Source organism: Danio aesculapii, chromosome 19 (assembly GCF_903798145.1).
Source record: "Danio aesculapii chromosome 19, fDanAes4.1, whole genome shotgun sequence".
NCBI classification, from domain to species: Eukaryota; Metazoa; Chordata; class Actinopteri; order Cypriniformes; family Danionidae; genus Danio; species Danio aesculapii.
This window is the reverse complement of record NC_079453.1, coordinates 26,010,921-26,026,825: the sequence shown is the minus strand read 5'-3', so window position 1 is coordinate 26,026,825 and position 15,905 is coordinate 26,010,921. Positions and strand designations below refer to the sequence as shown.

Sequence of the window (15,905 nt, the reverse complement as noted above, 5' to 3'; positions counted from 1 at the left end):
AAGAATCATTTTCTGACTAAATCAATTGCAGCGTAGCTTTCATGTCTGACTTCATTTTGATTAGGATTTGATTAGGATTGCGTGGGAAGCCTTCTTCCTCTCTCATATATTGGTGGTTGGCACTACCACTACCAAATTTTACGGGTGTGTGGAGCATGCCATTTACTTAAACAGCCACAACAAAGTAAACAGGAGGATAGCATAAAAAGACAGGGTTACTATAATTGAGTTAACAAATGAAGTATAGATTTTATTATATAAAAGGTATATCTGTGTATAAAGTATCAGTGTTATTACAATACAGTATCCGCTCTCGCCCACTCCCATTGACATTTTTTCTTGTCCCGTACCAATCACGTGATTAATAGTGATTTAGTTTCCATGGGACTCATGGAAAATGTGATTTTAAAGTGGTTCCTCTGTATAAATATGAGTTAGTGAACCACTTTGAGCATAATTTAACACACTTTTTATTTGATTTATTTATTTTTAATAAAGAGAAGCTTCAAAACTAGTCACAACTAGATTATTGGTTCTGTTGACTGAGTTCATAAGTTAATTTTCTTTTGTCTAAATCATACATTTTGACATATTCAGATGCTCAAGATGTTTTCCCCCAGTTTTGACGTCAGTGACACCAAATAAACATCTTATGGTGTTACAAGTATAAATATTCAGAAGGGTATTAGAGTAGGGTGACAATTTCAGTGAATAATAACTTAAATTTCAGTTTTTCTATCAATTGGCAACTGACTTTTAGTTTGTAATGTTTAATTATTAGTTTAAATCTCCTTTGTGAAAATGATAGTATCACATCACATGGAGGATCTGCAGGCGTTTGGCCCCGTTTCCCCTCACTCACACTCAGTAAACCAGTTCAGCTTGTTCCTCTAGACCTCAGTGGGACGCAGATGCTGCTGTTGCCCCGACGATAGTTGCCAAGCAGCTGAGGAATCGCTAATTAGGATTGCAGGAGAGATGATGGAGAGCACTGTGTTTGTGTGTGTGTGTAAATGTACACGTGTGGCTGAGTGCGTTATAAATGGGCTTTAATCTGCGGACTCTTAATGGTTCCTCATGGAGTCTTATGACTGCTGTGGTTGTTTTAAGGGCCCTGAAGGCTTTTACTTTGTGCATACAAAAAGCTATATTACAGGGGAGAACCTGTTTATGTGACCGTTTGGTATTCTCCTCCTATAATACTTTTTACAGAGTACTTTTTGGTTTAATAGTACAAGTGAATGCAGTGGACTCTTGACTATGCAAGTATTTTCATGATTACATGTTATTTATTCTCTAGTGCAGGTTTTATGGTTTATATCAAATGAAAATATAACATTCATTATTCATTAGTGGATGATTTAGAGCAGGGATTCTCAACCTTTTTCACTTCGAGGCCCTCCTCTTTCTGTTTGTTATAAAACACTCGCAGGACATTAATTTGGACAATGCAGATATTTTAAAGTGTTCACACAAAGAGAACACGCATAGTTTGTGAATCAACGGACTCATCCGACTCTGACACAGTACGAGTCGCAGACCTGAGGTACGCGAGAACTGGTTATTATAACTGTAATCATCGTTATCTTTACACCTGCGTGATGGTTTGCTTTATACCACTGAGAATGTAGTCATAGTTGGCGTGCAGTAGTTGGACGTTTAAACCATAGACTGCAAAAAATATGGACGTACTATCTGTGGCGTCAGGTTTCTGAACAGTGCAAATGAAGCAACAAGTAGGCTTGGCCAACCGTCGCCATTTTGTTCGCGCGTCATTGCACCCACCGGGGGTGACCAAATAAGGGCAAAGAGGCGGAGCATCAGTGGAGCTAAAAACGCCTGCTAGCATTTCGCTTAGACAGGGTTTTCTTTGGGCACTGTACTTATAACAGGGTGTCCGCAGGGTCTTAAAAAGTATTAAAAGTTGATTAATCAATTATGAGAAAATTAAAGCTCTTCAAAGTCTTAATCGAGTTTTTATGAGGTCTTAAATTTATTCAAGCGTTGTCAAAAGTGTTTGACTTCAAAAAAGCATAAATATATTTATTTTCCTCTTAATATTAACAACGAGGTGCTCGATCCATTCAATTGGTTCAGGCCGGGGCGCGTCAAGCCAAACTCTTCAGTCCGGGTGAGGTGACGTAATTTGCAACAAATGCAGGAAGATGATGTGACGTTCTCCACATGTAGTGAAACCATAGAGCCAAACAGATGGCAAAATGGGAAAATGTTCATTTGCGTACTCCTGGTTGGAGAACAGTTTAAACAGTGGCTGAAGCCTGTCGCTGAAATCAACTACGTAATTTTTCAAGCTTTGTTTCTTCAGTGCTTATCTGAGTTCTGTTGCACAGTTGTGCTCCACTGATTTATTTAACTACAACTGTTTATATCAACTGTTTATTAAATTAAAGGTTTGATACTGATTAAAACTTGAAGTGGCGATGTGGTCTTAAAATACCTTTAGGATTCCTGCATATACCCTGTATGACATTTTTCTACTGGAGGAAAATGCTAATTACTTTCAAATACTTCAAATATAGTCTGTGTTAGTAAATGCAAGGCTATTTATGAAATCCAGACATAACACTGTATGACAACGTTTTAGATCACTGTTCTATAGCTTACAGCTAATCAGTCTGTCAGATTTTGGAGTGCATAAAAGTTCTTAAGAAAATTATAAATGATAAATTATCTTAAATAAAACAAATGCATTTATAGAGATAATTATATAATTTCACTCACCTGGGAAATGGAGGCAACTTGAACGGTTTGTTCAGGATAGTTTGTGAGCACAATTAAGTGCACATGGCATGCTATACTATCTGATAATTGTAGGAAATAAATCCAAAAGGCAAATTGACTGTGTAAACCTACATAAAACAAAACAAAAATATGATGAATATGCCGAGCTAAGTGGCTAATCAGCCGGAATCAGCTGAGGTGACGAGACGGCGAGCAGCGAGACTTAGCTGTCACTCAAGTGGCCATGTCCTTAATTATGCAGACTTAATAAAACTTAATAAAAACTAAACAGATGAGTTATTAAAAAAAACAAAGTCACCCTCCTCCCAGTTTTCATGAACAGTAATATTACTGTAGCTATATATACCAAAGCCATCTTTTGTACCAGGCTGTAAACATGTTTTTATCAGCTGTAAAATTGGCCAATTTACCATTGCAGTCAGAAATCATCTGGAGTTCCTGGAGCCAACCCTCAAAGCAGAGTCGATGAATTGCAGTTTTAGTTACTTCCGTATTGGCTTCCAGTAGAAGAGCGGGAGGTTGCCGCTTGGTTTAAACCCACAGTTATGTCTGTATTTAACAATCAGGCTCTTTTTGCACTGAGTCCGAATAATCAATCACAGAACACAGGAAATACCATTACTTTGATCAATTTAATATGACATATTTAATAATGAAGTCAAATAATTATAGCATAATGTTTAAGTTAACTGTAAGGTATCTCGCAGACCACCTGCAGGATTGCTGCGGCCCACCGGTTGAGAAGAACTTTTAAGAAATCAATCAAAATTAATAAATAAATTGATATAAAGAGAAAAACATCTTAAAATTCTAAATAAATGATCCTTTGAACTTTTTTCATAAAAGAATCCTAAAGCAGATGTATCACAGTTTTAACAAAAATATCAAGCACCAATTTAAAAAAGGTCATGTTAATATATAATAATAGATTGACACGGAAGACTGAAGAAATGCATCTGAGAAATAAATTATAATTATAAAATAGAATAAATGTAATTATATTTTAAATATAAAATGTCAAGTATATTCAAATAGGGAATGTTTATGTAAACATTGCATTTAAATATATCATGTTATTACTGATTTTACAGATTTGGAAAATCAAAATGCAACCCAACATATAAACAGTTGATAATGGGTAGATAAATGCAGAATTGATTTGTATAAGAGACTTTCAAATACACACAAATACAATAAAATCTACAGACTTGTCTGAAGGTTGCTAAAATAATATGCCCAAACTTGGGCTTATGGCTTAAACTAACATGGCTTTCACTCACTTCAGTGTGATTTATCATTCTGAAAGTAATAGTACTTTATTTTAGCACGTTCTGACACCTGTTATTATATCCCGTCCTTTCCTTCTCTCAATCACTCAATCTCCTACTTTGTTTCTGTATGTCTGCTTCCACCTTTTGTTTCTCTGAGAGAGTTTGTCTCTTCTGTCTGGTCGTTGACAGATGTGCATTCTCAGGTCCTGTCCTGAGAGTTTTCCCCTTCAGGGAAACGGATGACAGTTTTAAAGAGGCCAAAAGAAGTGTGAGTTATGGATGAATGCCTGAGGTGAAAATGATTTTAAAAGCAACGGAGATGCAAAAGTCTGTTTAGTTCAGGATGAAACTGAGTGATGGTGGCAGAGGGAAAGGTGGAAAAGAGTTTCACTCACCTTGGATGACTTAGTGTTATTAATAATCTCCAAGAGTAATAGCATTACACTACAAAAAATATAGATGAATAGTGTATAAAGTTGAGGAGAGACATATGTTGCATATGCCAATTTTAACCTTAACAAAAGGATGTTTTCACTCCTCTCTGAATCCCTAAACTGTCTATACAGACAATTTACAAAGAATACAAGAATAATACATTGAACTGCTGTGTAAATGTATCCAGTAATGGCGCAAATACATAGGATCGTCACTGTGGTAATTAATCATACATGGAAATGTGTTTTATATTTGATGTAACCCAGTGGGCACCATGATGTCAAAACAACATCAAATTGACATCAAGCATGACGTCAAATCAGACATAAAAACTGCAAATTGATTTGATGTAAAAACCTTGACATCCATTTGACATCCACACATTGATGCCCACTTGACCACCAAAATAACAACGTAAAGAGTATTAAAAGTAAAGTACGTTTTATTCGTCTGAAAGCTTCAATTCAAAAGTACAAATTTGCAATGGTGTTTGTAATCCTACAAAGCATGTAAACTACCTTGATGTCAAAATTATGTCAAATTGACATCCAACATTGCTGTCAAAAACACAATTTAAAAAAAAGGTCTTTGCATTATTACGTTTTTTATTTTTTTTACGTCAGTGTTAGATGTCATTTTTAAGTTCTTAGGCAATCAGGTTAGTCAGTTGACATGTTTAAATATTTGTAAATATGAAGGTGCCGCTGGACGTACACTCACCGGCCACTTAATTAGGGTCACCTGTTCAACTGCTTGTTAATGCACATTTCTAATTAGCCAATCACATGCCAGCAACTCAAATCATTTAGGCATGTAGACATGGTCAAGATGATCTGCTGCAGTTCAAACCGAGCATCAGAATGGGGAACAAAGGGGATTTAACTGACTTTGAATGTGACATGGTTGTTGGTGCCAGATGGACTGGTCTGAGTACTTTATAAACTGCTGATCTACTGGGATTTTCATGCACAACCATCTCTAGGGTTTACAGAGAATGGTTTGAAAAAGAGAAAATATCCAGCGAGCTGCAGTTCTGTGGGTGCAAATGCCTTGTTGATGTTAGAGGTCAGAGGAGAATGGCCAGACTGGTTCCAGCTGATAGAAAGGCAAAAGTAACTCAAATATCCACTCGTTACAACCGAGGTATGCAGAAGAGCATCTCTGAATGCAGCTAAGAACTGAAGCTACAATTTGCACAGGCTCACTAAAATTGGACAATAGAAGATTGAAAAAACGTTGCCTGGTGTGATGAGTCTCGATTTCTGCTGTGACATTTGGATGGTAGGATAAGAATTTGGCGTCAACAACATGAGAATGTGGATCCATCCATAAAGTGCAAATCAACTCAGACTGAATGAGTTCACTCTACTCAAATGGCCTCCACAGTCACCAGAACTCAATCCAATAGAGCACCTTTGGGATGTGGTGGAATAGAAGATTCACATCATGGATGTGCAGCCGACAAATCGGCAGCAACTGCATGATGCTATCATGTCAATATGGACCAAAATCTCTGAGGAATATTTTAGGTACCTTGTTGAATTTATGGAAGGAATAAGTCAGTTCTAAAGGAAAAAGGGGCCAACCCAGTACTAGTTCAGTGGCCAGTGAGTGTCCTTAAAACACCTGTTATGTTAATCATGTATGTATATGAAAAAAAAATACTACAGCAATATTATAGTAAAATCAGTAGGCATTTCTATGATTGTGGTCAAAATAGCAATATATATATATATATATATATATATATATATATATATATATATATATATATATATATATATATATATATACAGTATGACACAACTAAAGTACATAACACTGTACCTTTCTACAGCTAAAGGCTTTATAACAGTTTATCAGTTCACTATCAATACTACCATATGATGTAGCATTCATTAACAAAGTGTTGTAAATACTGTGATATATAGAGTATAATACACTTTGCTATAGTATGGTCCAAAAACACTATAGTATTTACTATGAATCACTATAGTATTTGTGACATCAAACTAAAATTCAGAATAATTACAGTTGCATGTAAACAGAGTGAAAATGTTTGCTCATATAATCTAATAATCTAGTCCTTACAATTACTGGTGTTTACTTCATGTAAAACATACTCCAATAACATTTGACATCCTTTTTTCTCAGTGTATGACACAAATATCATGAGGCTATTATGTTATATGTATTGTTCTTGTTTCTACTAAATCTCTTCATTTTTGGGACAAAAGCACATTTTTAATTACAACACAGCAAAATTGAACATTGTGCGTTAATTGGAACATTGCTGAGTTCTTTAGCTGGTGCCGCACTTAACAGGCCATTAGGAGGAGACTGCAAACAAACGCACGCAGTTGGAGCCCACAGGGGCCCAAACTCATGGTGTGATGGTAAACAAAAAGTACACACTGTGACAGCGGGGCCCCGGGGACGCACACTGCCGCAGTTGCGTGTGTATTCTTGAGCTGGTTTCCACTCTTAGGGACCGGCTTGCAGGAATATTCAAAGAGAATAGAGTGTGTATTGAGTGTGTGTTTTAGGCATGGCCCGAATGTCAATGATTCATTGTAATGGACATTGAGATGTACACTCACATGTGATTTATAAAAGCTGAATGAATCAAATGTAGGTGGAGCGCAATAACCTTACGGAGTTACTGCTGTGTCCCAGTTCTGTCCTATGATTTCCATGAAAATAAATAATGCAGCCTGACTGCAGCATCTTCTCATTGGTCGGGACGTCATGTTCCTGGAAAAAACAGGTCAAGTCAAACACAAATCTGCACCAGTGAGGAAGCATAAAGCTGCTGAAGTTCCTCAAAGTTAGCCAATCATAACCAAGTTCTTCTGGAAATTGTAACCCACAAATTTAGGAACACTGGCTTAATGGGGAAAAAACACATGCGTCTACCAACATTGTAGTAATACTCTATCATACCTGTGAATTTAGTTAGCTGCAGATTCCAGCTAAAATGAACTCTAATGGCCCGTTTCCACAGAGTGGTATGGTACGGGTCGGTACGGGTCACCTTTATCAGGCTTGCGTTTCCACTGCTAAAAGGTACCAATGGTACCCTTTTGGTGGGCACGGGGTACGACAGAAAGTTTCAGTCAATGTCATTTTCGCTCAAATGTCTACAGTAAAGCTGTACTGGTCGTTCACAAATCATATGAGAAGCACTTCTCAGAAAACAGATGCTTTATACACATAAATACTTCTGTATAAAATGTTTATTACTTACTCTTCTATGATCATGATTTGATTATAGCTGCTGATCAATGACAGTGTGAAATAGCCTACTGTAATGTCTGCAATTACATAAAATAAATAAATGCAGCATGTATGAACACATACAGACCCTTACAGTCTCCGATATGTTACCAATAACAGAAACACTACACACAACATACATTTAGACCTTATTTAGGTTCAAAAACAACACAAAATATAGCCCACATTCAGCGCAAACCTCTTATATGTGTCTTTAATCTTCAGCAGCATGTGTAACCTCTTGTTAGAGAATAATTCCATCATTCATAATAGTCCAAAAGGTAATAATATTAGTTAAACATGGCAGTTTGTTCACGTTTGCTGAAAAAAGAATTTGCTCTCTTTTTTCTGGCTTCTCCTTTGTTTTTTTCGCGCGTCACTCTCGTGTTTGTCCGTTTCTGAAAAGAATCGGGTTTTCAAAAGCACGTCAATAATCAATCGTACGTTATTATCATCAGCTCAAGAAGTTTTTTTCAAATATAGACGTGCACACGAGCGCAAGCAAGAAAGCGAAACCGCTCATGCTTCAGACTGGCTCGTAAAAAACCACAGGGCACAGGGTAGAATCTTCTTGGCTTAGTGGCTGTTCATCAAGACGACGACAAGGTTTGTTTGAGCTCGCGTCGACCATGGCTTGTTCATATATGTATATATTATTACAGTGTAATCTCTCGGCTGTGCATTTAAAACATGGCAGTTCCTTTGTTTTCATTCTGGCTTGTTGCATGAGCGAATGACGTATCTCTGTAAACCAATAGTGTTCAGCTGCACGTTTAGCTCTGCCTTTTGGTACCCTTTGCAAAGGGTGACCAAAAAGTGATACTGTACGGTACAGTTTGCTTTTAGGTACCCTTTGACAGTGGATATTGCCATAAAAGTGTACCGAACCGTACCGTACCGTACCGTACCACTCTGTGGAAACGGGCCATAAAGGCTGTTAAAAATTTGCTAATTTTATTCCTTTTCACATAATGTGGGATTACTATGCAGATTGTTAATTTATTAGCATCAATAGAATCATAATTGATTTAATAGCATCCTTGTAAAATTAGCCCTTTTTGTGTGTATTTCCTCTTCTTGTTGAATTGCTGAATGCCTCCTCATTTATAAGTCACTTTAGACAAAAGTGTCTGCTAAATTAAATGAAATGTAATGAAGATACATTTTCACATGGTTCAGAGCACAATGTTAAGACTTTAAAGCACCTACCATGGTGCATGATTTGTAAATTACCACATTTAAACAGTCCATCAAATATCTCTCTCCTTGTGTATATATATTTATATGGCTTTTTTAATGTTGCAAACTTGCTTTGTAGCTTACCTGGTGCATTCTCCTGTCCTGTGTTTTGTGAAACAGGGTTTTACAAAGCCATGTAAAAACAAGGTAAAATAGCATGCACTGTAACACAGTCAGTGTTTGAGTAAGGTTTAGTGTACACTGTAAAATCGGTTGCAAAAAAAAAATGGCAGCTGTGGTTGTCAAGGTTTTGGCATTAGAAATATGATACAAACCATTAAGGAAATGTCTACATTTTATAGTAAAATAATGCATTACTACAAAAACAACCAAAAGCATGCGAGGATGAGAAAGTCATATGGTGAACCAAAACTCATCACAAACAGCTTTTCCACAAGCAGAAAAACACACTAAAAGGTGCTAAACACCATCATGGTAACACATATGACACTAGTAATGCTATAAACAGTATTTATTCAAATAAGATGTTACATAAAACTCTAATGCGTGACATGAGAAAAAAAGAAACAAATTAACCTCAAATTTTTTTAACATATATAATTCTTTTAAAACATAAAAGTAAAGTTTTATCCAAGTAATTCTGGGAGGGTCAATTTATGGTTATTTACTGTTATATTAAGGAAACTTACTGTTAACCCGGTAACAGATTTTATCTGTAGAATTTGAAGTTTTTTTTTAACTGTTAAAATCACAGCAATTTTTAGTGTCTGTGAAAAAAAGTGTTAATATTTAATATAAGTCATTGGAATGATTTCACATTAAAAGTGCCATGAGAAGTAGAAAAGTAAAGATTTTTTAAAATAGTTTATATTAAATTAATACATGTTTTGAAATCAGAGAGATTTTAATTAATTAAGTAAGAGTCCAGCTAAGCAAAACCAAGGCCAACGAATAAGCAAAAATCAAATCTGTTTATGATATAAAGGTATCATAGCTCTTCACTGGGATATGGTTACTAATTTAACCTCTTAGTTTACATCAGTGGTCTCAAACTCAATTCCTGGAGGGCCACAGGTCTGCATAATTTAGCTCCAACCATCTCCAAATCAAACCTGCTTAATAGTCTCTAGTAGTCTTCAACACCTTGATTAGTTGGATCAGCTGTGTTTGATTAGCGTTGGAGCAAACCTGTGCAGAGCTGTGGCCCTCCTGGAATCCATTTTGAGACATATGGTTTACATAGATATATTTTATGATGCCTTAATATTATTTAACATTTTTATCAGCTGGACTTTCAATAGAGAGGGGAACATTTTCAATTTCAATAAAAACATATTAATGTGTGGTTTAATGATGAATTAAACTCTTATAGAATAATGTGAAGTAATAAAAGATGATAAATCTAAAGTAAGAAAGTAAGAAAAGATTTTAGGGAGAAAATGTTTCTTTGCTCTTTAATCTTACCCCATGGAGATCCACAGCAGTTACTGTCCTCCAGTTGGTGAATCAGAAGAGGGTCAGTGGGTTGGTGGGTGTGTGGACTGTGGCTTTTAGGGTAACAGCTGGGTGGAAAGAGAACAAGAGAATGAGGAATTGCATGACCCACAACCGGCTTTCTCAGCGTGCTGTCCACCTGTTGAAGGGCTTATGAAGAAAGTTTGATTGATTCTTTGCAGGGTTTGTTGTAGGATAGAAGGACAAAACCTGACAAAAAGACTAATTCTGCTTCATAAAAGAGGCCACTAAGTTTATAAGGCCAAAAATTAAATACGATTTGCTTTTAAAGAGGAAATGATAAAATCATAAAGAATGTTATACACTAATATTCAAAATGGCCACATCTGTATATTTGAAGTAGTAAATACATTTCATCTTCTCTTTAAATAGTTAATAATAATAATATTTCAATACTCGGAAGAGGATTTAGCATTTTGAGAACAGGGACAGGATCAGACAGCAGAGGTGTCTCTTCTCGTCTTTTCTGTCCTACATACAACATTATTTTTGACTCCATCAAATGGGACTTTTTAAGCCCCATTTCCTGTCTCTGAACCACTTATGTAATAGGTTGACAAATCCTGGATGGACTTAAAATAACATTTAGGTTTAATTAGATATAATATAGATACATTAGCCTAGTTTTTTGTGTAAGAGACCATACTCCAGGAAATCTGCAGAAAATATCCCCTTTGCTCTCCTTTGATGATGACAAAATATTTCCCATTGGAAACAAATCAATTAAACTTGCTGTCATCATTAAAGTGAACTTTCGACTAGTCCTCTGTCCACACATAATGCTCATCAGCAAAGGTTAGACTGGCCTTGTGATTCTCTGATGAGAGTTTTGTTCATTGCAGGGCTTTCACTCCAAATTCTATAAAGCCCAGGACACTCAGACTGTGTTGTCCCCTTGGATCAGCTGCCTCTGTTTCCATTTCAGCCAAAAAGCTGCACATGAACACACCAGACAGCTGACTGAAACTACAGTGTCTGCGCCTGCATTGGAGAAAATACCACTCCATAGTAGTTTGTATTGTCTTTCCACATAGGGATACCAGAACTAGTGTTCCACACATACAAGCCATAAACAAAGCAGAGTTTGTGTACCAGACACTGTATGTTGAGATCCTTACCTTTATCAAGGCTGAACTGATAATCAATTCTAGCTTCAGTGTTAAACCGATTATTAATTGAGATTTTTCACATTAAGGGAGACACAGTTGCTTGGTGGTTAGCACTGTTGCCGTACTCCAAGAAGGTTGCTGAGTCCCGGCTGGGCCAGTTGGCATTTCTGTGTGTAGTTTGCATGTTCTGCCTGTGTTTGTGTGGGCTTCGGTTTTCCCCACAGTTCAAAAACATACGCTATAGGTGAATTGAATAAACTAAATTGGCCATAGTGTATGTGTGACTGCGTGTATGGGTGTTTCCCAGTACTGGGTTGCGGCTGGAAGGGCATCCGCTGCGTAAAACATATGCTGGAATAATTGGCAGTTCATTTAGCTGTGGAGACCCCTGATAAGTGAGGGCAGTGTATCCGTAGAGTCTTAATAGGTTTTAAAATGTCTTAAATCTCAAATACAAAATTTTAGGTCTTAAAAAGACTTAAATTCACTGAAATATTGTGTTGTAGGTCTTAAATCTTTTTAAAACAGGCCTTAAGTTTCCTTTGTTCGTGTATTGCTACCCAATTTGGACAACAGCCATCCAATCACCAACAATCCATCTCAATAAAACTTTAACTTTTTATTTAAGAATATAATTTTTAACTCCATTGACCATAATAGTTGAATTATTTTCCTTACAAGAACACTTTTTTAAAAAGTTCTCCATGCATTTACTACTGAGAAAGCTGGCCTAGACAGACTCTTGTGCATACATTTAGTTTATTATAGGTTTTAAAACCTTTAAAAAATTTTATTTTAGTTTTTAAAGAAAGGTTATGTTGAAAAAAGATGTACAGTTGAAGTCAGAATTATTAGCCTCCCTGAATTATTAGCCCCCCTATTTATTTTCCCCCTAATTTCTGATTAACTGAGAGATTTTTTCAACACATTTCTAAACATAATAGTTTTAATAACTCTAATAATTTCTAATAACTGATTTATTTTATCTTTGCCATGATGACAGTAAATAATATTTGACTAGATATTTTTCAAGACACTTCTATACAGCTTATGGGGACATTTAAAGGCTTAACTAGGTTAATTAGGTTAACTAGGCAGGTTAGGGTAATTAGGCAAGTTATTGTATAACGATGGTTTGTTCTGTAGACTATCGAGCTTAAATGGGCTAATAATTTTGACCTTAAAATGGTTTTTAAAAATTAGAACTGCTTTTATTCTAGCTGAAATAAAACAAATAAGATTTTCTCCAGAAGAAAAAATATTATCAGACATACTGTGAACATTTCCTTGCTCTGTTAAACATCATTTGGGAAATATTTAAAAAAGGGGAAAAAAACAAAGGGGGCTAATAATTCTGACTTTAACTGTATGTATATAACTAGAGCTTGCTTGTTTTGACACAATATTTCAAATATTTTACTCAGAATTAACTAAACTACTTTTTTTTTAATTATTAAATCATTATTATTATTGTATTATTCAATTTAATAAATTTTATATATATATAAGTTTTAATGGGGCAAATAAAAATCTTTTCCAACTGGGCCACAGCGTTTAGCACTGTACGAGTCTAAAATTTCATTCATAATGGTCTTAAAATTTCAAAATCTTCAAAATCTTAAATTTAACTTGCTGTGAAACCCTGCAGGGACTAAGCCGAAGAAAAATGAATTAATACATTTTTTACATTATTCACTCAAAAATCTGCCGTTTGTGGATGACAAGCCTTTGGTGGGGACTAAATGAGTCTTTGACAATGTAAAGTAATATTCTAGAAGTCACATATATAAAATAACCAGCATCTCTTGTTGTGGCTGAAAGGTTCTTGACCTTCATCTGTACAACGTGCTGTCAGATGGTTTCAGTCCCTTTTTAAAGGTCATCTTGCAGAGTCTGTGAAAAATGGAAAGTTATGCAGCCATGATTAAGGTTTGTCAGATAAAAAAGGAACCTACCAGCAGGTGCAGATTAACACCAATGTTCTCTCATTTTGATCAGTGGTGTTTTTTACATATTCACATACAGGTTTTATGCTGTGCTTCAGAATATCATAATATACAAGTAATTTAAAAACTTTTGAAGATTGTAGGTTGTTCTCTAATTTTGTTTCTAGGTTGTTCTTTGCAATATATATATATATATATATATATATATATATATATATATATATATATATATATATATACATATACTGCTTGGATTATTATGGCAGAGCAAGTACCGAGACTTGTATATAACACGCTGCTGCTTTAATCATATATTTAACTCCCGAAGCAGATCTAAACACAGGTGAAGCTGGGGTAGAGGAGGGTCTCTGAAAACATGCTGCAACATTACAGCGTATAACATCAATGATCATTAAAAACCTGTGGAGAAAGCTAATTGGCTGCAGAGCCAACAACAACCAATGTCCTGCACCATGTACTTGATAACATAGAAGCAGATTGGGTGACCTATCAGCCTGCATGTGCATAGTGTTTGATAACAGAAATTTGTATATGTACAGTGGAGATCATATTGGAAAAATACGAAAAATATTAAGCTTCTACTCTGGTTTCTCATCATAAACTACTAGAACAAAGGAGAAACACGATTTTATGTGAAGCTTTGATCGCTTTTTTATAGGCCACATGGAGCCGTCACAAGCTATTTTTGGCACATATTCAGCATTGTCCAGAATTGAGAGTAATTGTGTCATGTTTTTATTTCAGCGTGAAGAGTACTCCTCTGCCAGTGAAAGTGTGCTCCACTGGACTCCAGGCACAAATGGGCGGCAAACCAAAAAGTGTCACTGTAGAAACCAAACCAGGACAGACAATCGCAGACTTCAAGAAGAGTCGAACGGGATTCACCTTACTGTTGCCCCAGTAACCTCAGGGCTTCGCAGGAAATTGTGTAAAACAGTATTCACCCATTCAGTCAGAGATGGGACCATGACTTTCTTAGATTTTACATAATTATACAGGACTCGATATTTAAAAGTTTTTTTTATTCTCACCATATTAAGCAATGCACTTTGTTGTTTTAATAGAGTGCTACAGTGATTGCATATTGTTGTAGGCCAACCATTTACGTCATCCTCATCATCATCACAATTCCTGAGGAAACATTTGGACGAGGTTTAGACTATAGTTTTTTAGGCTTGGCAATTGAGGGCTTAACATTGTTTTTTGACATCAGCCTTGATTTGTTTTGCAGAGGTTCTCTTATTAGCAATATTAGTTGGAACATCAGTCGCACAGTTTGCTGGCACTAATAGTGTAACCATTTTTTTGAAACCCTTCACATAAAGATACATTTATTACTCACTATAGGCACCACATTTGAAAAAATGTCAATCTGTCCACATTCTGGATCTATGTAGCCTTACTGGCAAGTTCAAATGACTGGTTTTGTCAGTAATAAGGACTATTCAAGTTGCTTTTTGATTATTACAAAATGTACGCTCTCTGACCAACAAATGTATTTGGTTATTACAAGTTTTGTTCATCATGGGAACCCTTTATTTTATGGTCTTGTTACGCACGTTCCATGTACTTACAATAGTAGAAACAATACATTATACACAATTATGCAGCGACTACACAGTGTCCTAACTACACGAGACGCAATGCTGCAACACAAGGTGTTTTTTCCACGTTAAAAGGAGTTTAGTGTGCAAAGGCGATGCATGAAATGTCTGCAACAGTATAAACCACTATGACAATGATCACATCAGTATGTTCTTTATTCACTTTATATGTTAACAGCATGAATACCGTTTTATGTGACATTTATTTTTATACTGAAACATATGACGTAAATATTAAAGATGTGCGCACACCAACAAAAACAGTAACTCAGCATGTACTTTTAATATTATTGAGGAGATTTAATATTCATTAATTAGATTCTAAATCAATTTGGGAGTGTAGTGCATTATTCTGCTCTTCTGAAAGGCTGGTAACAGTGAAAAACACATTGAATGAGTCAACAATGCATTTTTCTTTTATGCAAAAGTCATTGATGTTTGGTTAATTCTCCTCATTCAAACTCAATTTGTTTAATAATTTTAATTAATAATTAGTTATTTGGTTAATATGTATTAAAGCATCACTTTAATGCAACTTAATAAACAACATTAAAAGTGATTTTCTCAGTATTTGGATTTTTTTTTTTTTTGATAAAAGCTTATTTATTCAGTTTTTATATAACAAATAAATCTCAAAGAAATCTTGAACGATTTTTTTAACTTTTTCATTGTAATGTGGTCCATGGTCTTGTTTAAATGTTTCTGTCATGTGACAGCCAAACTGTTTGTTGCTAAAATCTTGTCTTGTCGTGTGTTGTTAGGACA

At 35.5% G+C, this 15,905-nt stretch overlaps 1 protein-coding gene across 1 annotated transcript in view; it reads left to right on the top strand.

The window, feature by feature from the left end:
* myo1g (myosin IG) overlaps window positions 1–15,582 on the top strand; it is a 91,864-nt gene extending 76,282 nt beyond the window's left edge. The window contains exon 22 of the mRNA XM_056480396.1: window positions 14,281–15,582. Within this exon, the coding sequence (XP_056336371.1) occupies window positions 14,281–14,440 (160 nt within the window). The 3' untranslated portion in view covers window positions 14,441–15,582. The remainder of the gene's footprint in view (window positions 1–14,280) is intronic.
* Window positions 15,583–15,905: the final 323 nt, after the last annotated feature.